A 21331-nucleotide genomic window follows, 5' to 3' on the forward strand; every position below is an offset into this window, starting at 1 on the left:
ATGGAATTTTAAAGGTAGCACTCAAGCAATTTACTTTGGAATGGCGGATAAATACCATGTAGTAGGTAGGTATGGTGGACACAAATGGCATAGTGGTTGGCTCAAGTATTTTGGATGCATGAGAAGTATTCCCTCTCGATACAAGGTTTAGGCTAGCAAGGTTATTTGAAACAAACACAAGGATGAACGGTACAGCAAAACTCACATAAAAGACATATTGTAAACATTATAAGACTCCATACCGTCTTCCTTGTTGTTCAAAACTCAATACTAGATGTTATCTAGACTCTAGAGAAACCGAATATGCAAACCAAATTAGCAAGCTCTAAGTATTTATTCATTAATGGGTGCAAAGTATATGATGCAAGAGCTTAAACATGAGCACAACAATTGCCAAGTATCAAATTATCCAAGACATTTTAGAGTTACTACATGTAGCATTTTCCAATTCCAACCATATAACAATTTAACGAAGAAGAAACTTCGCCATGAATACTATGAGTAGAGCCTAAGGACATACTTGTCCATATGCTACAGCGGAGCGTGTCTCTCTCCCATAAAGTGAATGCTAGGATCCATTTTATTCAAACAAAACAAAAAACAAAAACAAACCGACGCTCCAAGCAAAGTACATAAGATGTGACGGAATAAAAATATAGTTTCAGGGGAGGAACCCGATAATGTTGTCGATGAAGAAGGGGATGCCTTGGGCATCCCCAAGCTTAGACGCTTGAGTCTTCTTACAATATGCAGGGGTGAACCACCGGGGCATCCCCAAGCTTAGAGCTTTCACTCTCCTTGATCATATTGCATCATACTCCTCTCTTGATCCTTGAAAACTTCCTCCACACCAAACTCGAAACAACTCATTAGAGGGTTAGTGCACAATAAAAATTCACATGTTCAGAGGTGACACAATCATTCTTAACACTTCTGGACATTGCATAAAGCTACTGGACATTAATGGATCAAAGAAATTCATCCAACATAGCAAAAGAGGCAATGCAAAATAAAAGGCAGAATCTGTCAAAACAGAACAGTCCGTAAAGATGGATTTTATTAGGCCACCAGACTTGCTCAAATGAAAATGCTCAAATTGAATGAAAGTTGCGTACATATCTGAGGATCATGCACGTAAATTGGCTTAATTTTTTGAGCTTCCTACAGGGAGGTAGACCCAGATTCGTGACAGCAAAGAAATCTGGAACTGCGCAGTAATCCAAATCTAGTACTTACTTTACTATCAAAGACTTTACTTGGTACAACAAAACTCAAAACTAAGATAAGGAGAGGTTGCTACAGTAGTAAACAACTTCCAAGACACAAATATAAAACAAAAATACTGGAGTAAAAACATGGGTTGTCTCCCATAAGCGCTTTTCTTTAACGCCTTTCAGCCTAGGCGCGAAAGTGTATCTCAAGTATTATCAAAGGGTGGTGCACCTACAGCGGGGTTTGGAGTTTTCTCAACCATGCATAGTATATTAGATACATAAGTTTCAGCGTCTCCTTTTCATTAGTCTTGGGCTTGCTACTCTCATCAAACAAATTTTCAGGAACAAGCCAAGCATAGTTATTTTCTAGTGCATCATTCATAGCTAGGAGTTTACATGGTATTGGTGCTTTAATCTCCCCATCATCATTAGCATTATTAGTGTATTTTAGTCTATACATATCCATTTTTTCAAGTGTTCTTTTAAAGTCGGTATAAAAGCCAAGCCTCTTATGCTTAATAAAAACTTTTCTAGCTTCTATAGCTATATCTTCAAATTCTCGCACTAAGACTTTTAGAACAAAATCTCTCTTCTCTCCCCGCTCCATATCAGAAAGTGTAAGAAACATGTGTTGTATCATGGGGTTGAGACTAATAAATCTAGCTTCCATCATGCGTACCAAACAAACAGAGGCATCTTCATCAGTAGGGACAGCTTTTGCAAGTGGTATATCTTTAAGATCTTCATGCATACTAATATGGGTGAAAAATTATTCTATATTATCTCTTCCAATTATAGACCCTTGTCCCACCGGTATGTCTTTTGTGGTAAAATTAAAAGGAAACATGATGAAATAAGTAAAGTAAATGCAAGTAACTAATTTTTTTGTGTTTTTGATATGGCAAACAAGACAGTAAATAAAGTAAAACTAGCAACTAATTTTTTGTGTTTTGATATAATGCAGCAAACAAAGTAGTAAATAAAATAAAGCAAGACAAAAACAAAGTAAAGAGATTGAGAAGTGGAGACTCCCCTTGCAGCGTGTCTTGATCTCCACGCAACGGCGCCGTAAATTTGCTTGATGCGTGTAATTGACACGTCCGTTGGGAACCCCAAGAGGAAGGTGTGATGCGCACAGCGGCAAGTTTCCTCAGTAAGAAACCAAGGTTTAATCGAACCAGTAGGAGTCAAGAAGCACGTTGAAGGTTGATGGCGGCGGGATGTAGTGCGGCGCAACACCGGAGATTCCGGCGCCAACGTGGAACCTGCACAACACAACCAAAGTACTTTGCCCCAACGAAACAGGTGAGGTTGTCAATCTCACCGGCTTGCTGTAACAAAGGATTAACCGTATTGTGTGGAAGATGATTGTTTGCGGAGAAAACAAGTAAAACAAGTATTGCAGACAGATTTGTATTTCAGTATTAAAAGAATGGACCGGGGTCCACAGTTCACTAGAGGTGTCTCTCCCATAAGATAAAAGCATGTTGGGTGAACAAATTACAGTCGGGCAATTGACAAATAGAGAGGGCATAACAATGCACATACATGTCATGATAAGTATAGTGAGATTTAATTGGGCATTACGACAAAGTACATAGACCGTCATCCAACTGCATCTATGTCTAAAAAGTCCACCTTCAGGTTATCGTCCGAACCCCTTCCGATATTAAGTTGCAAAGCAACGGACAATTGCATTAAGTATGGTGCGTAATGTAATCAATAACTACATCCTCGAACATAGCATCAATGTTTTATCCCTAGTGGCAACAACACATCCATAACCTTAGGGGTTTCGTCACTCCCGCATTCACGGAGACATGAACCCACTATCGAGCATAAATACTCCCTCTTGGAGTTACTAGCATCAACTTGGCCGAGCCTCTACTAATAACGGAGAGCATGCAAGATCATAAACAACACATATGAAATAACTTGATAATTAACATAACATGGTATTCTCTATCCATCGGATCCCGATAAACACAACATAGAGTATTACAGATAGATGATCTTGATCATGTTAGGCAGCTCACAAGATCCAACAATGAAGCACAATGAGGAGAAGACAACCATCTAGCTACTGCTATGGACCCATAGTCCAGGGGTGAACTACTCACTCATCACTCCGGAGGCGACCATGGCGGTGTAGAGTCCTCCGGGAGATGAATCCCCTCTCGGCGGGGTGCCGAGGAGATCTCCGGAATCCCCGAGATGGGATCGGCGGCGGCGTCTCGATGAGGTTTTCCGTATCGTGGTTTTTCGCATCAGGGGTTTCGCGGCGGAGGCTTTAAGTAGGCGGAAGGGCATAGTCGGGGCCCGACGAGGGGCCCACACCATAGGGCGGCGCGGGCCCCCTGGCCGCGCCGCCTTGTGGTGTCGCCACCTCGTGGCCCCACTTCGTATGCTCTTCGGTCTTCTGGAAGGTTCGTGGCAAAATAGGCCCCTGGGTCTTCGTTTCGTCCAATTCCGAGAATATTTTGTTACTAGGATTTACGAAACCAAAAACAAGCAGAAAACGGAACTGGCACTTCGGCATCTTGTTAATAGGTTAGTTCCAGAAAATGCACGAACATGACATAAAGTGTGCATAAAACATGTAGATATCATCAATAATATGGCATAGAACATAAGAAATTATCGATACGTCGGAGACGTATCATTGATTTCTTGAAAAAGGTTATTTCATAAGGTAGATTTTTCAAATCGGCTCGAGGAGAAACAAATTTGTGTTGTATAATAGAATCAAGATCAATCCTCTCTAAGGAAAATGAAATATCTAAAGGGAGCGGAGGAAGAGGGCGCCAAGGCGGAGCTAAAGGGTTTGTCGGCGGCGACGGCAGTGCGCCACTAGAAGAAGTCGGGTAGCGGCGGCGATGGTGGGGTGGGCGGTGGAGCCATGCCCTAGGATGGTTAATAACCTATTACATTCAAGGCACTTTTTCAAAAAATCAAACTAGAAAAATCAAATTTCGAATTTCAAAAGTATCTAACTACTTGTAGCCCATGCTCCAAAGCGAATTCTTGCACGATTTCCTCTTTTAAAATCGTGGAAAGCAACAGCTGCGTAGCGTCCGAACCCAGCCAGATAAACCAGCGAAGAGGAGCAATAAAATAACCCTTTTCCCTCATCACAACCGTTCGTCGCCAGATCGGACGGCCACGATCCTCGCCCCCGCGCGCAACTTGCTCCCAGCACAAAACGTACTCTTTTCCTTTTCTTTTGTCCACATTATTATTGGTTCCCTCTCCTGCCCAGCGCCGCCGCCGCCGCCGGTCGCCACCGCCACCTCCCCACCATCGCCGAATCCGCCAACTCGCCGAGCTTCCACCGATCCCCGAATCGCCGAGCCACCACCCGGACTCTGTCACGCAGCCATCGCTGTCTGAGGCTCTCGTCGCCGGCAAACTCCACCACCACTCGTCGCCGACCACATCCCAGACTCTGCAGGAAGCAGGAAGGTATGACGCGGATGACCATCTCCCCCATCTCTCCAGCCCCTCTATCCTTGTTCTTTTCTTCTGTTGTCGCCAGGAAGAAGGAACTTCCAGGCAGATCTGTCGTGATTTTCTGTATGTTTAGACTTGATGCATATGTTGACTTTGTAAACCCTAGATTTGGTTGAAATCTCTTTCTGCTCTATTTTGGTCGAGTATTTCATGGTTTGATGGTGGAAATTGGCGCTATTTTTTGCTCGGTGTTCACATATGCGTAAGTGATCTAGATAACATATGCCTAAGTGATCTAGATAAAACAAGTGGCTAGTTCCACGATAGGTGTAAATCGTGCTCTCAAGGTGTATGCTGAAGTTCTTGTTAGCTGATGCTGTAGATGTTACTGAAGGGCCTGATCCATATGGAATTATGGGTTCTTATTTAAATTTTGATTAAGGTTACTCTCAGATATTTGTATCCTCCTTGAGCTAAGGGAGTAGTGGTATAGCGTATGTCATTGTCATATTTTATACAGCTCTTTAGAACTCCGTGATTCATGTTGACTGATTATTTCCTTGCTGATAAGGTTGCCTTTCCTCTGTGTTGTTGGTTGTGTAGATGTGCTCATTAAGTGAAATAGTTTATAAAAAATTGTGTAAGCAATTGTTGCCTAATTGTAGAAAGTTATACCGCAAAATCTGATGAAGTACTTAACGTTTTACAAAAAAATTAGTAAGGGTGCGTCATTGTAGTTGTTTGCTTCTTGGTTAAGTGTTGCTTAATCTTCTCTTTGCTGGGAAGAATCTTTTGATAGTGTGCCAATTTGTCTCTGTTTTTCATCTTTGTAATTATTAGCCCAATAACATATTTGTTGTACTTGATACAAAGCGGATGATGTTAAAAAGACTAGTGCTTTTTCTTAAATGCTGACTGTGTGTCTAGTTAACTTCAGATCGTATAAGATTTTAGTGTTATTGTTTGGCTTTGCACAAAAGAAGACTTTACAGTGTCTTCTGTAGTTTACATCCGAGAGGAGTTGTATATAATTTTGATTAGTGCATGGAGTTTTCGTGTCATGAAGCTATATCTGACTCCCCTATTTTTGTCTTGCAGGTCAACATGTCACTGGATGTTACTCAAATACTCTTGAGTGCGCAATCTGCTGATGGCTCGATTAGGAAGCATGCTGAAGAAAGCCTCAAGCAATTTCAGGAGCAAAATCTCCCAGGTTTCTTGCTCTCCCTCTCAAGTGAGTTGGCCAACAACGAGAAACCTGAGGAGAGCCGCAGATTGGCTGGTTTGATCCTAAAAAATGCATTGGATGCAAAGGAGCAGCACAGGAAGAGTGAACTTTTCCAGAGATGGCTGGTACTGGATGCTGTTGTCAAGGCGCAAATTAAATCATTGCTACTGCAAACTCTCTCATCTCCTGTTGCAAGTGCCAGATCTACATCTTCTCAAGTCATTGCCAAGGTTGCTGGCATTGAGATCCCTCAGAAGCAATGGCCCGAGCTTATAGGATCATTGCTTTCAAATATACATCTGGTCCAGCCAAATGTCAAGCAGGCAACGCTCGAGACACTTGGCTATTTATGCGAGGAAGTTTCTCCGGAAGCTGTTGACCAAGACCAAGTCAACAAGATACTTACAGCTGTTGTTCAGGGTATGAGTGCTTCTGAAGGGAACTCTGAAGTGAGGCTTGCAGCGACACGAGCATTGTATAATGCATTGGGCTTTGCTCAGGTTAACTTCTCAAATGACATGGAGCGTGATTATATCATGAGAGTTGTTTGTGAAGCAACACAGTCTCCAGAGGAGAAGATAAGACAGGCTGCCTTTGAGTGTTTGGTGGCTATTTCGTCAACTTATTACGACAAGCTGGCCACATACATGCAGGACATATTTAATATTACTGCAAAGGCTGTGAGGGGAGATGAGGAGTCGGTTGCACTTCAGGCCATTGAATTCTGGAGTTCCATATGTGACGAGGAAATCGACATTTTAGATGAGTTCAGTACTGATTTTACCGCTGACTCTGATGTTCCTTGCTACTATTTTATCAAGCAAGCCCTTCCTGCCTTAGTACCAATGCTGCTGGAGACTCTCCTCAAGCAGGAGGAAGACCAAGACTTGGATGAAGGTGCTTGGAACCTTGCAATGGCTGGTGGTACTTGTTTGGGCCTGGTGGCGAGGACTGTTGGGGATGATATTGTTCCTCTTGTGATGCCTTTTGTTGAGGAGAACATAACGAAACCTGAATGGAGGAATAGAGAGGCTGCAACATATGCTTTTGGATCCATTTTGGAGGGTCCATCAGCTGATAAGCTGGCCCCTCTAGTTAACGTAGCCTTGAACTTTATGTTATCTGCGTTGTTAAAGGACCCAAATAATCATGTGAAGGACACAACTGCTTGGACCCTCGGAAGAATATTTGAGTTTCTTCATGGTTCTGCACTTGAAACACCTTCTGTCATTACAAATGAGAACTGCCAGCAAATACTTACTGTGCTGCTTCAAAGCATGAAGGATGTCCCGAATGTGGCAGAAAAGGCATGTGGGGCACTCTATTTCCTTGCTCAAGGCTATGTGGATGCTGGATCAGCTTCACCGTTAACCTCTTTCTTTCAAGATATTGTTCAGAGCCTTCTTGTGACCAGTCACAGGGAAGATGCTGGAGATTCCAGGCTGCGTACTGCAGCTTATGAGACTCTAAATGAAGTTGTCAGGTGCTCCACAGAGGAGACAGCTCCTATTGTGTTGCAGTTGGTACCTGTAATTATGATGGAACTCCATCAGACACTTGAAGCAGGAAAGCTGTCTACCGATGAGAGGGAGAAGCGGAGCGATCTGCAGGGCCTTCTCTGTGGCTGCTTGCAGGTCATTATCCAGAAGTTGGGAGGGATGGAGTCAACAAAGTTTTCTTTCTTACAGTATGCGGATCAGATGATGGATCTGTTTTTGAGAGTTTTTGCTTGTCGAAATGCGTCGGTGCATGAGGAGGCTATGCTTGCTATTGGTGCATTGGCATATGCAGCGGGTTCGAATTTTGTGAAGTACATGGCACAGTTCTATCAGTATTTGGAAATGGGACTTCAGAACTTTGAAGAGTATCAGGTATGTGCCATTACGGTGGGTGTTGTGGGTGACCTGTGCAGGGCACTGGAGGACAAAATTTTGCCCTACTGTGATGGCATCATGACCCAGCTCCTGAAGGATCTATCCAGCAATCAGTTGCACAGATCTGTAAAACCACCTATATTCTCATGTTTTGGTGACATTGCATTGGCAATTGGGGAGAACTTTGAGAAGTATTTGATCTATGCCATGCCCATGCTACAAAGTGCTGCAGAGTTGTCGGCACACACAGCTGCAGCTGATGATGAAATGCTTGACTACACCAATCAATTAAGGGATGGTATCTTGGAAGCCTACTCTGGTATTCTTCAAGGATTCAAGAGTTCCCCTAAGACACAATTACTGATGCCATATGCTCCAAATATTCTTCAGTTCCTTGACGCTCTTTATAATGGCAAAGATATGTAAGTCGTCAAGAATATTTTCTGTTTCCTTCATTGCTCTTTTTAGAGACCTTCATTGCTCATTTATTTACATGATCTATATTTTCTGCTATCTGATGCTTAAATCTCGAAACTGGTCATGCAAAATCATAGACAATAACAATTAGACAGTATTCCTTTTACGGTAGGGAAATGTCTAGCTATAGCTTAAAATGTGCAATTTCCAAAGTATAGAAAATGGCAGTTATGGCAAATTAAACTTTATCAATGTATCCTAATGCTTATTTCTGAAAAAAAGATAAGTGCTTAGATGGTACTGAAAAGCTATCAGTTTCTCATAGGCAACTTAAAGATTCCTAATTCATTCTGTACCGCTCATTTCTGATACTTCATTTTTTGCTGCTGTCGTTAAATAAGTGTCAGCATTTTCATTTAATGGCCTAATGGCTATAAGTCAACACGAACATGCCTTGTCTGGTTCGGTGCTCTCGCACAGCTACCTGCAATGTAAGGCACCCATGGTGGCAGCGGCACCGCATAAGCAACACACACATGCAGCAGCAACACTGCTAAATGTTCTATTTACCCATTTGACAGAAGCTCACTAACACCCAGGAAGAAGGAAAATAATGAAGAGATTATAAGAATGAGTCGGATACTGTAGTATTTTTTACTGGCCCCTGATAAATCTCTAGTCGTTTGTCAATGATGTATAAGCAGTTTTCTCCCAAAATGGGGTATAGCTGGCAGGTGTTAAATCCATATAGTCCGTGATAGACCTGCAGTTCTAACAGTATGTCAGAACCTTGAAAGGGGCTTGATATTTTATAGGTGATTAAGGAATTACATTTGGTCAAGCTAAGCCTTGCAAACTTTATGTGTTGGCGACTTCTGATTATGAACTGCGACGCTAGATTTAGGATAGTGCTTTCATTTACTAATGGGCGTTAGATACTAATCTTGGATTTCTTGCGGTGCATGGATTAAGCTACTCCACCTGACACACTACTAATGGGCGTTAGATACTAATCTTGGATTTCTGATTGATGAACTGCTACGCTAGATTTTGGAGTAGGATAGTTTCTTCACATGCTTACAGTCTTGCACGCATCTGACACTATGCAACACAATCGCCAACATTTGAGTGCAAAGTGACTGTTCAGTTCTAAATTATCTTTTACTGTTTCAGGGATGATTCTGTGATGAAGACTGCAATAGGCGTCTTGGGAGATCTGGCAGACACATTGGGTGTCCATGCTGGTCCTTTGATAAGTCAATCGACCTCAAGCAAGCAATTTCTGGATGAGTGCTTATCATCTGATGATCCTTTGGTCAAAGAATCAGCTGACTGGGCAAGGATTGCAGTCAGCCGTGCGGTTTCGGGTTGATGACGCGACATTGGCCTCGTCTGCACATGCATCCATCCACGTGTCGAGTCCAGGTCTTTGGTTGCATCATCTCTAGACCTGCTCTTTGGGGAAGAGTGCTCATCGTAACAGGAGAGTCGGAGGGTCCTCACTAACTCATGCATCAGTACGTGTCAGCAAGCCTTTTTCATCCCTGCGGGGAAGAGGGTTAAGTTGGCTAGCAGCTAACTTTGCTTAATGCATCTAGAACCTCCAATTTCTTATTGGTGGTGAGATTTGGCTTCTATCCTTGCCTGCCATGCCGATGGTTCCTTGGTATGGCATGCATGCTTACGGTCTGGGTGCTGTCACTTTCCCTTGTATTCATTTCATGCATTGAACTTTGGTCATATGGTCGCTCTCAACAAGTCCCGATTGATTATAGTTCCATTATGCAAAAGGGTGCTTGCATGCATTGTCACATGAATATTTTATACTGCCCAGGGGTCTATGTTCACTATGTTTGACATATCCCTCCCGAGCTAGTAGCTTGTTTATTTCCTATATTTTCCACACTTGCATTGTCCTGCATTCATTCTTGGACTTGATTTTGTAAGGGTTCCCTCCTTGTGGTCAAAACTTGCTCGTAGTTGTAAATGACCCTGCATGTGTCGGTTTATTTCGAGGTGTTGTGGGTTGTGCTCATTTTTGTTATCTGCTGTTCCATTAGACTATTTCAGCTTCTTTGAAGCTGCGTCCTGGCAGGTAGAAAATGAACAACTATCAGTTTTGGAGTGGTCTTATACTTGGGGGGCAGCTGTTGAGTTAGATTTGTTGTTGACACTTGAAAGGAACTATATTATATGTCGGCCATTTGCTGTGTATACGAGAATATGATGATGAAATGTGCTCACTTGTATTGATTTTGCCTTCTCCTTTTTTTTTCTTCTTTATCCTGCTTTCCCTGGCACGTGCATGAAGGCATGAAGTTCCGGGGCTTTAGCGAGATAGGCATAGCGTCAAACTAACCTGCGGTCGATCCATGGTGGTCTTTGATACAACTACTCTTGTTACATTCCCTACTGTGTTGGTCCTTTGGGGTCTTCGCATGTATATACTATAAGTTTTGTCTGACTTTGGTGATGAAGGGGTGAGAACATTGGTGCGCCTTCAGCTAGCTCTCGTAGCGTCGCTAGCTCATCCAAAAACCTATTTGTAGCTTTTATTATTTTTTATGTTTTTTGTACCGCTATTGATGATTATTACCAGATCGGTTGTCATTTTCACAAAACAAAAGTACTCTTGTAACCATCCAATTTATGTTTGACTTTTTATTCTATCTATTTACTGATTTGCCGAGGCTCCACGTTTTTGTTGAGGAAATGGTTTAATTTTGTTGATGTAAGTAAGTCAATTATAGAACAACTGCTTTTGAAGTTTTGATTTGGCCAATTTGCATTGTGTGTCAAGAAGTTTCCATGACCATCCCTTCTAAAAAGTGTAGCTTTGGTACTGAAAAATGCTAGTTTTGGAGGTTGGGTACAGGTTGTACCGTTGTAGATGCAAACCTTTGCAGATTATCTTGGTCGAAGGAACAAAGGAAAGTTCCTCTTGTTAAACTGCCGCTGTCGATTTGCTTGCTAGACCATACAGGAACCGAATTGTATCTCGGGACTCAGAATTCAGAAGTCTGAGTATTGGTAGTCTCCAATGTCTACAAGGAACCATCACACATTCACACCCATCTATCAATGTAAAGACATAGCCATAATATCCCCACAACTCGTCCTAGCGTTCTCGTCTTTTGCAGTTCGAATGACGAAGTTCTGTGATGAAAGAGCATCTAGTGCTGGATGATAACTGACAATGTGTGAATGTGACCGAGGGACTGGCATTTCTATCTTGTGTAAACAGGAACACGGTACCAAACAGCACCAATAACTAGAAGGCTCACAACGCACACCCTAAACTTGGGACACTGACCTCGTCTTGGTTCGCATCGACCCAATAATTTTCGGCACGGGGCTTAAAGCATCCTGGGATAGGTCCTGGAGGAACATCCAGTTCGGCAATTTCTAGCGGGCCTGTCCCGTTCTCTCGCTACTCCTTAGCTCGACGGCTGCACGTGCTCTTCCTTACACACTCCACAGTCCACACACCTTCTCTTCAAATAAACATAAACATACTCCAAATCAAAATAAGCTCTACACGAAAAAGATGCGCGTCGATGATATAAATCAATTCTCACAATCGGTTTCGAGTTTCATCAGTAAATCGTCAATTTCGTGTATGAAGTTTTAAGTGAATTTTGCCAAATTCGTCGCACACGCTTAACCGTTTAAAATTTCCTTCGAGGACTAGGTTCACCTCGCCATTCCGCATGACTTTTATGTTGTCAGGTTTTTGTTTCGGTGTACATACACGGATAGATAAATGACTCACAAGTATAGTTTGGAGTACTCTTGCTCAACTTCTCGTTTGCCATCTTCATGGATGGCGACGTGGTGATGACATGTGAGAAGTGAGAGGTGATAATCCATGGTGGTGGCGGCATGGTGGTCTTCGTCTTCGTGGTCGGCGATGTGGTGATGCTTGTGACTGGCGTGAACGACGGTGCCATGGTGGTCTTCATCTTCGTGGTCGGCGACGTGCCTATGCTTGTGACCGGCGTGACCGACGGTGTCATGGTGGTCTTCGTCTTCGTGGTCGGCGATGCAGTGATGCTTCGTGGTTGGCGTGAGCGGCTATGTCATGGTGTTGGTCTTCATGGTCGGCGACGTGGTGATGCTTGTGACCGGCGTGAAGAGCGGTGTCATGGTGGTGTTCGTCTTCGTGATCGACGACGTGGTGATGCTTGTGACCGGCGTGACAGGCGGTGTCCTGGTGGTCTTCATTTTCGTGGTCGACGACATGGTGATGCTTGTGACGGGCATGAACAACAGTGTCATGGTGGTGTTCGTCTTTGTGGTCGGTGGTGGTGGTGCTTGTGACCGGCGGCTTCATGGTGGTCTTCGTCTTCGTGGTCGGCGATGTGGTGATGCTTGTGACCGGCGTGAACGACGATACCATGGTGGTCTTTATCTTCGTGGTCGGCGACGTGCCCATGCTTGTGACCGGCGTGACCGACGGTGTCATCGCCGACGTGCCGAAGCTTGTGAACGGCGATGCCATGGTGGTCTTGTGATAGTTGAGGTAAAATCACCATGTTGTCATATAGGTGAGGGTAGAAAAAGCTTGCGACCAACCAAACAAAGTGGCACTTGGGTACCAACTCGATGCAAGGCAGACAATCAAGCGAAATGCATTTTATGTACCAGAGCTCGTCCGGAACGAGATGTGAGTACCATCTCACTCAGTGAACCACGAATTATATGCAGGCTACCAAACGCCTCCTTGATGAACGAACTCTTCTGGTGCGTTCCAAGGTTGACTGGCTATCAAACATGAGATACTCCGAAGATGCCCTCCTCAGGCTGAAGACCCACGACAGGATATTCCTCAACAATCAAACTTCAGAGTCACAAGAGCTTCAGCGTTGAAGCTTACACTCAATATTGAGTGATTGACTCGTCCCAGTCTCGTTCACGGAGACCCTTATTATCTGCCGTTCCACTTAAGACACGAATGCTAACTTGAAGCAAAATGCATATTGGACGTGTTCGAGTTCTACAGAGAAAGAACGTTGAAACAAGGATGAAGCAAGAAGCTCATATATCACACTGAAGAATCAAGGTGCAAGGAACCTACTCAAGCTTAGTGCTGATCCAACGCACATGAAGACTCAGAGCGTAACCAGTATCAAGATCGTAGTATCTTACTTTATAGCTTTGTTTCATACAAAAACTGTACTATTATGGGGTGTGTGATATTGAAAGCCGAACTCAAAACTTGTTTTGCGCTCAATCCAATTCCATACAATTAGCACAACCGTTTCGAAAAATACAATTAGCACAACACATATAACCTTCATTTGAGTTGTTATCCGAGACACTAGCTTGTTGATTGGGACAATAGCTTGAACATACGAGGCTTGCTCCAGTACAACCCCCTCCCCAAACTCAACAAAACCCAACCGGTATTGTTTAAGTCCATGCCTAAACCTAAATCCAAAACTCAGTATTTCCACGTATTGGTATACAGTCGCCGCAAAACAGTCCGACGGACACCGCAAGACAGTCCGGTGCGAACACCACAAGACAGTCCGGCGCCGCAAGACAGTCCAACGCAAGCACCACGAGACAGTTCGGCTAGTCTCTGTCAACACCCGGATTTTTAAGTCCAGATGCCTATTATGCCGTACATCGCAATCCCAGGAATATTGTTTTTGCGAGACATAATAGATTGATATCATAGAACATCATTCATTACAAACCATAACTGTCTTACATAGAGGGATCACATGATCCAGTCTTACAATAATAGTTGATCTCATGATCAATTACAAACACACAACGGAAATACGTAGTAGAAGTCCTTCTGTTCCACAGGCAACGCTTGACGGAGGAGTAGTCCTAGTTATCGTAGACGTCCTGCTGTCCACCATCCTGGTACTGGTTCTCCTCTTCATAGTCTGGCCATTTGAATAGCCAGGGACACAGCCATGAGTACTTTAAAGTACTCGCAAACTAATACTAGCGTAAGTACTAACAATTTTAGTAAGAGGGTTCTAAGCTCTAGTTTCATTTGCATAAAGCCAGTTTTATTTCATAAGCATTTAGTAATCAAAGACTCTTCACTTGCCTAACTAACTCAAGTGGGAACATTAGTGTCATTCCCACAACTCTGTTGTGAGCAAGTCAATTTCATAAATCAAATTCAAGTCTCAAGTCACCAGTCATATGTCACATTTTGAAAAGGTTCTAATGACGGAACAATATGGCCTTTCCACTGTCCATGACCGCGGACGCGGCTATTCGAATAGGTTTACACTCTGCAGAGGTTGCACACTTGTGCCACAATATTTGATTACATCCGTCAGGGATAGCCCTGAATAATCATAACTCAGTATGCAGATCATCAACCATTAACCTTTCACTTACATACCCTAGTATAGGCACCTCCCCTATGAGCTTGGCCTCCCAGTGATAGCAATCTACTATCTTGGGAACTGCACAGGGCTTGGGTAGGATATTCAACTCTATTCACGTTATTTTACTTTCAACGGAGGCAGCCTCGGCATAACCTCTATGACGCTTGTTCAGAGGGAACCCATACTAAGACACATAAATTTCCAGCTAAAGCCTTACCCATAATCAGGTATTGTGGGGGTACTCTAAAATTGGAATGGTATCGCATCCGAACCCAATCATCAGTTTTTATCAAAATCACCATGTCATTCCAATCACCTTTACCTTCAAAAATCTTTCAATAGAATGACTCATCATTCCAAGGTTTTCAAAGTTAAAAGATTCACATGTTCCCATCTAGAGTAGTCAATTTTAGTTTTAGCACTAGCAACTAGTCATGAGGGGTGCTAACTAACTTGTATCTCTTTAGGCTAACTTTGATGTTCTTGTACTACTTCATATCAAGACTCAAGTTAACTATAAAAGTAAACCTTGATAAATCAAAGTAAAAGCTTTGTAAGATGAAAACTGGGACTTGGAAAGTAAAATACAAAGTAGTATGTAGTGGTGCCTTGCTCAAGTAGAGCTTGCATTAGGGTAGCTTGCAAGAGTATAGCTTGCCTTGATTGGTACATTGATCAAAGTTTTCTTCTTCTTCCTCGTAGAAGACCTCCTCCTCCGGGTATTCTTCGGTACTAGCGTCTATAAACGGATACGAGGTATACAATCACCAAACAATGCTTAAGTGCTGGACTTAACACACAATTGGTTCACTCAAGCTATCCTAGCATCACACATTATCACATGGTGGTTGGCTTTATTTATTTATAAGAAGAATAATTTTCTCTCATTGAAATATGAATTAGGGTTTCTATTTATTTTCTTTTGAGAAATAGTTTCCTCACATTGAATCTTGTTAAGATTTTAATCTCCTCAATTAATAAGTGTGAGATTATGTTGACCAAGGTCAACACTTCACATTTATCATTTGGGAAAATGATTTAAATGAGATACTACATCTCATGCAATTTAAATACTACTATGGGAACAATTTAATATCACTAAGTAATACAATATGAGGTTCTATTAACTAAAGTCATTACCTCTTATTGAATCACTTAGGACCATGATTTAAATGAGAGAAAGACTCTCATACTATTTCATTAATTAATTGAGGTCATTTAAATGGACTAGAAATGACCACATAGCCATTATTTTGCTCTAGTCCATGATCATGTAAACAACTATGCTATGTTTTTACATATTCATGTAGAGTATGTGAAATGTGAATTATGAGAGTTGGAATCAACTCAAAATCATTTATGGTTGATTTTCAATAATTGTTTGAAATTTGAAAACCTACTGTCTTGTTCTTTTTACTACATGAGTTCCACAATGAATATAGATTTGAGACCAGTGTAGTTGGATAGAGGATTTCACAAGCTTTCCGACCATATCAATTTCATAAATTTTGGCTTAGTAGATTTTGTTTTATTCAATTTTGAATTGGGCACTAGTATAGAATTTGAACTAAAAGGATTAATCCGAATTTGAATTATTGGGCTTGGCGGGAAAGGGAATTGGGCCAGCCCAACTACGCGCCAGTGCGCCGTGGGCTGCCTGACAGGGAGGGCCCCACCTGTCAGCATGTCTTTAAACACCGAAACGGTACGCGGAACGTGGACCGTCGGATTAAAAGCGGATCGAGCGGCTGGCGTGCGTCGTCGTCGACGACGAGCATGGGCTCGCTGGCGGCGAGCACCAGGGGGTTGGAGGGTCACCTGAGCTCCAGCGAGGCGCGGCGATGAAGCAGGACGATGTTGCGGACGATGAGGAAGCTAACGGTGGTCGCGACGGCTCCGGGGGTGGACGGAATCGTCGTCCCCGTCTTGCTACTGCCGCGGCGGTCACCGATGAAATTCTGGCGAGCTAGGGCGTAATCGGAGAGGAGAAGGAGTCAGGGAGGTTCTGTGAAGAGTAGGGAGCAAGATAGTGTGAGGATTGGAGGCTGGGGCTTCCTCCTTTTATAGCGGGTGAGAGGGGGCGGCTCGGCACGACAGGTCGTCATCGTCGATGAGGCTACAGTGGCGGAGGCGAGTGGGTGAGGGCAGGAGATGGTGCTGCATCATCTGGCGGTCCTCGCGCGCGTCATGGCGCAGCAGGAGGGGGACGGGCGCGTGCGGTGACGTCGAGGTACTGGGAGTACTGTGGCGGACGGTCGTCGTCCGTGACGACGGCGATAGTGCTCCGGCGTCCACTTGGAGATGTCTGGGAGGGAGCTGGTTCGTGGGCGAGTGTGCTGTAGAAAAGCGAGGGCGAGGGGAGGTCAACTGCATCCGGGCGAGGCCGTGCACCGTCGCGTCCAGGGACGTGTCCTGGCGCGCTCTGGCGTGTTCCTGGGCGTCGTGGGCGCGGTCTGGTCTGGTCAGGGCATGCGTCTCCTCGGTCGATGGCGTGCATCAGCAGGTGCAGGAGAGTGGGGGCGAGCTCAGAGACATGGTGAGAGGGACCAGAGAGGGCAGGTGCGAGAGTTGGCATGGGGAATGACATAGGGGCTCGGCATGGTCATGGCATGATCATTTCTCTCAGTGAATAGTGGTTGCAATGGCATGGCTCGATCCAGAGGAGGTACAAGGACCATGCTGATCACAAATGGTCTCTGGTTTAGGCTTAAACCCAAAGAATAAAAGGATGTAGGCACCTAACCGGATTGTGCACATAAGGTGTTTGAGGTAATGGCCGAAAGAGAATTAAATTTGAATTTTGGCAAAATACTTTATGGGTGTGAAACAAATAATGTTAGGTATCTGTGGGTGGTGTTGGTTTGCAAATTTGAGTGGTTTTGTGAATATTCAAAATGGGTATGATCTTGTTTCTGATTTGATGTTGCCACTTTGCACTTTTATACTAAGCAATAGAAAAGGAATCAGTCAAGGTGGTCAACACCAAAAGTGTTCACCTTGATGAGGTCTTGGATGAGGTGCAAAGTGTTGAGAGGGTTTGGTTTAGAAATTTCTTAATACAGAGGCTCAAAGTAGGTAAGATATTAAAATTGGCAGACTTGACCAATATCATATGTGAGTGAGTTTTGCTATTTCTCTTGATTTGATTTGTCTTTCCTTGATCCAATAGGTGTTATTTAGTGTTTAGTTATGTTTCCAAACCATTGGCACAAAGTAAAATGGCCTAGGTTAAAGATTTGCAAATATGGCCATAGCCTCATATGTGATGCTATTTTTTATTTTCTTTTTCTTTTATTTTGTTTCACTTGATTCACTTAGGCATGGTTTAGGGTTCATTTAGGGTTAGATTGGGTTTAGTAATGGTTCACAACCATTTTTGTAAAGTAACAAGGGCATAGGTCAAGATTTGTAAGTATGGCTATATGCCCACATATGCTTTTCCTTTTCTTTTGTTTTCTTTTTTTTTTGTTCCTCTTGGGTTTTGAAAAGGGTAGGGTTTAGGGTTTTGAAACATGTTCAAAACAACAAACAAACAATCATGGCAAAAATCACATCATACATACTTGAGTACTATGCATATCAAGTGGTTGAATTAAAGTTTTTGTTGGCTCCAAAATTTGAAAAAGTGAAATTCATTTTCTTCTTTGTTTTAAAATTTGGGATGTTACAGTCTCGTTCCCAACGCGATGGACAGTCCGGCCGAATTGCACCGGACTGTCCGGGGCGGACTATCCGGCCGTGCCCCGACCATACCGGTACGGACCTACAAGACATTGTCGAGGTTCCTGTCGTCCAACTTCGCCTCACAGTTCCTCGTGGCTGCCCATCACCACCTTGTCGCCCCTCCCGCCCGGCGGCCACGACCACCAACGCGCGGACGAATCGTCACCAATAATCCACGTACATACATAATTATACACATACGTATGCGGCATATTCATACAATTTAGTTGGATCATACGAGTTTTATACAAGGCTACGTATACCTGTTTAATACAAAACGAAGGGGTATCAAGCGATCTCAGCCGTCCTTGTATTTAAGTTTGCTTTGAGTTTAGGGAAGGGGTTGTACTGGGCAAACGCCTAAACATACATGGTTGAAGAAGAGGTTGCAGTCTAGTAAACCCGTGATGAGTCTAGTGCCTCATGTGCTGATAAGATGGTGCCTAAGAATTAGAACTCCATAGCCATATTAAAATCTAGGTGGTCGATGCACGGTTGCACAACACTAGAAGATGAGGGAACCTCAACATGAGGCAAACTTCTTACACAAGACTAGTCGTTACACATGACCGTTTAGAAACTACCATTTTGCAACGGCTAGTAGACTAGAATCGCCTACAAACAGAGCTAACTCCCAGTGGGTAATGTTGGCAAACTACACGAACAAAATTTCATGATTCTTGTGGTCACATATCGAGTTTATTCCTCCTTCTTTCTCGAGTTTATTCTAATCGAAAGAGGGTCGGAGAAATTGTTTGGAGTTTGTTTGAGTACCAAACAAGAGATGCTTGCGGGCTACAAGATCAACTTGCTACCCTTGGAGATTCATCATATCCTAAATGGTAAGGTTTCCACCGGCGAGCATCCATTCTATGGATGGGGCGAAGGTTCACCAGCGAGCTCCAAAGGTAACTTGCTTCATCCTACTTTTTTTTTCTCGAAATGGAGGGAGTATATGGCCTCTACATCGAAAGATGCATATGAAATTTTTATTGATTTGTTCAACAAAGGTCTGATAAAGATCATACATCAAAATACCCGAAAACACCGCACAACACCTACACACCCAACAACGAGTGAATATGAAAAACTCCCACCAACTAGGAATCGGGAATATCGCATACCCCGAGACACTCACTAAGTGAAAACTTGCGCACATCCGGTCTAGTAGACTCTTAGCGAGCACCTCATGCACATGGTACAGAAGGTGTCACCTCCATCGAAAGGGTAAATGTCCGCATAAACTTCGCCGTTCATGCCGTTGACACCACGACGATGCCAGACATCACCTCCTGTGTCACTGCGTGAGCTCATCGTCACATACCTGCCGCCGAGACCCCACTACACCATGCCGCAAAGACTCCTTGTCATAGATGGTAGATGCCACGTCACTCCACCTTGGTCCCCACGCAAGAAACACACTAAGAACACCGCCCAGCCACCAAGCCATCCGCACGTCCGTCCAGTGGGTGAATGTTTCCAAAGATGATGCATCCACGGGGTGATGATGCAGACGTTGCCATCATTCGATCTAGGAGGCCTCCAAAATGCCTCCAACGAGGGCTAAAAAGTTGTGGCGGCCTACTAGATCAGATGATGGCGATGTCTGCGTCGTCGTCCGATCTTGGAGCCCCCACAACGCCCCCTAGAACAAAAACTTCCTACATTGATAACTAGTGTAACAAAATATAAGGCTTCAAAATATTAATCAAGTAAGTAGAACAACAAGAAGTGCCTAGAACAAGTGAAAAAAGCTTAGAACCATGGAACGAAAAATTAGAATTGATGGAACAAAAAATTTGTAGCAACTTGGACAAAGATCATTCTCATGGAAGCTTGTGTGGACTATGTAAAAAATAACATGAAAATGTTCATGGAACAAATTCATAGCCCTTAGTTTAACAATAATTTAAATCCAATGAAACAAAAGAGTGCTCGTGGTATATAGAGTACCACAATAACTTGGAAATATGTATGATATAGTAATTAGTAACCCCGATTGAAATAAACTTTAGGGCTCCTTTGATTCATATGAATTGTGTAGGAATTGTATAGGATTTAGATCCTATGAATTTTTTTCTACACTAGTTGTTTGATTCATAGGAACATATCCTATAGAAAATAATCCTATAGAAATCTTATAGTGCAAATCCTTTAGGAAATAAACATGAGGTCATAGCTCATGGAAAATTCCTTTGGCACAATAAAAAAGAACTCATCTTTCTATTAGATTTAACTAGGCATGACATACTAATCCTATGTTTTTTCTATTCCTATAATTTTTCTATCCTATGAATCAATGTAGGCCTTAAGGGGGAAAGACCCGCTATACACGTGGGTAGCTACCCAATCATGTGTTCGATTAAAGCCATATGATCATGTTTTAGATAGTTTTCCTAGTAGAACTTGGATTTTTGGTGTACAACCGTTTTCATAATTATGGTTTGAAATAATTTACGTGGAAGTCAACTCGCAGCCCAAATTATTCAGTGGAACATGCTAACCCAAAAAAACTTGACCAGAAAAATGTAAAAAAAAATTCTAATACCGGTTTTGTGCACCAAAATTTTGTATTCTACTGGGAAACCAAACTAAAGCTAGATTGTAAGGCTTGGATTGATGGTAAACGGAAACAGGTATAGCTTCCCATGTGTATAGTAAATAATGGTTCTATTTCGATGAATAAGACGCATACATATTTTAAGACCGAACTTTGGCCAAAAAAATTGAGCAACAAAATCCCAATAATGTTGTACATAATTAGTATCATTGGATTCATACTAAAAACACTTTCTAATGTTGCTAATTTTACACCAACAATCTTTATATATTTGAATGAATTATTGGTAGAAAAAATACAAAAATGCAGGCATCTTATTCATTTAGATTTTGGAGAAAACTAAGAGTGGCAATGAAACGTGAGAAAAAACAAGATTATTAGTGGAGCACATTTCACTAATTAGCAAAACGAAGAATAAAAACTACACAACTTATGGAAAACAAAATTTTAGTCAAAAAATACAAGTGCTCTTGAAAGTATTTCAAAACTCTGTTGTTACTGGTTTT

At 42.8% G+C, this 21331-nt stretch overlaps 1 protein-coding gene across 1 annotated transcript; it reads left to right on the forward strand.

The window, feature by feature from the left end:
* The first annotated feature begins 4490 nt into the window (after positions 1–4490).
* On the forward strand, positions 4491–10397 carry LOC124658463 (importin subunit beta-1-like). Its single transcript, XM_047196793.1, has 3 exons — positions 4491–4676; positions 5763–8188; positions 9357–10397. Exons 2-3 carry the CDS (start codon positions 5769–5771, stop codon positions 9553–9555), a joined length of 2619 nt encoding a protein of 872 aa, XP_047052749.1. The 5' UTR covers positions 4491–4676; positions 5763–5768; the 3' UTR covers positions 9556–10397.
* Positions 10398–21331: the final 10934 nt, after the last annotated feature.

The sequence above is a fragment of the Lolium rigidum genome, chromosome 5 (genome assembly GCF_022539505.1).
Source record: "Lolium rigidum isolate FL_2022 chromosome 5, APGP_CSIRO_Lrig_0.1, whole genome shotgun sequence".
Lineage (NCBI taxonomy): Eukaryota > Viridiplantae > Streptophyta > Magnoliopsida > Poales > Poaceae > Lolium > Lolium rigidum.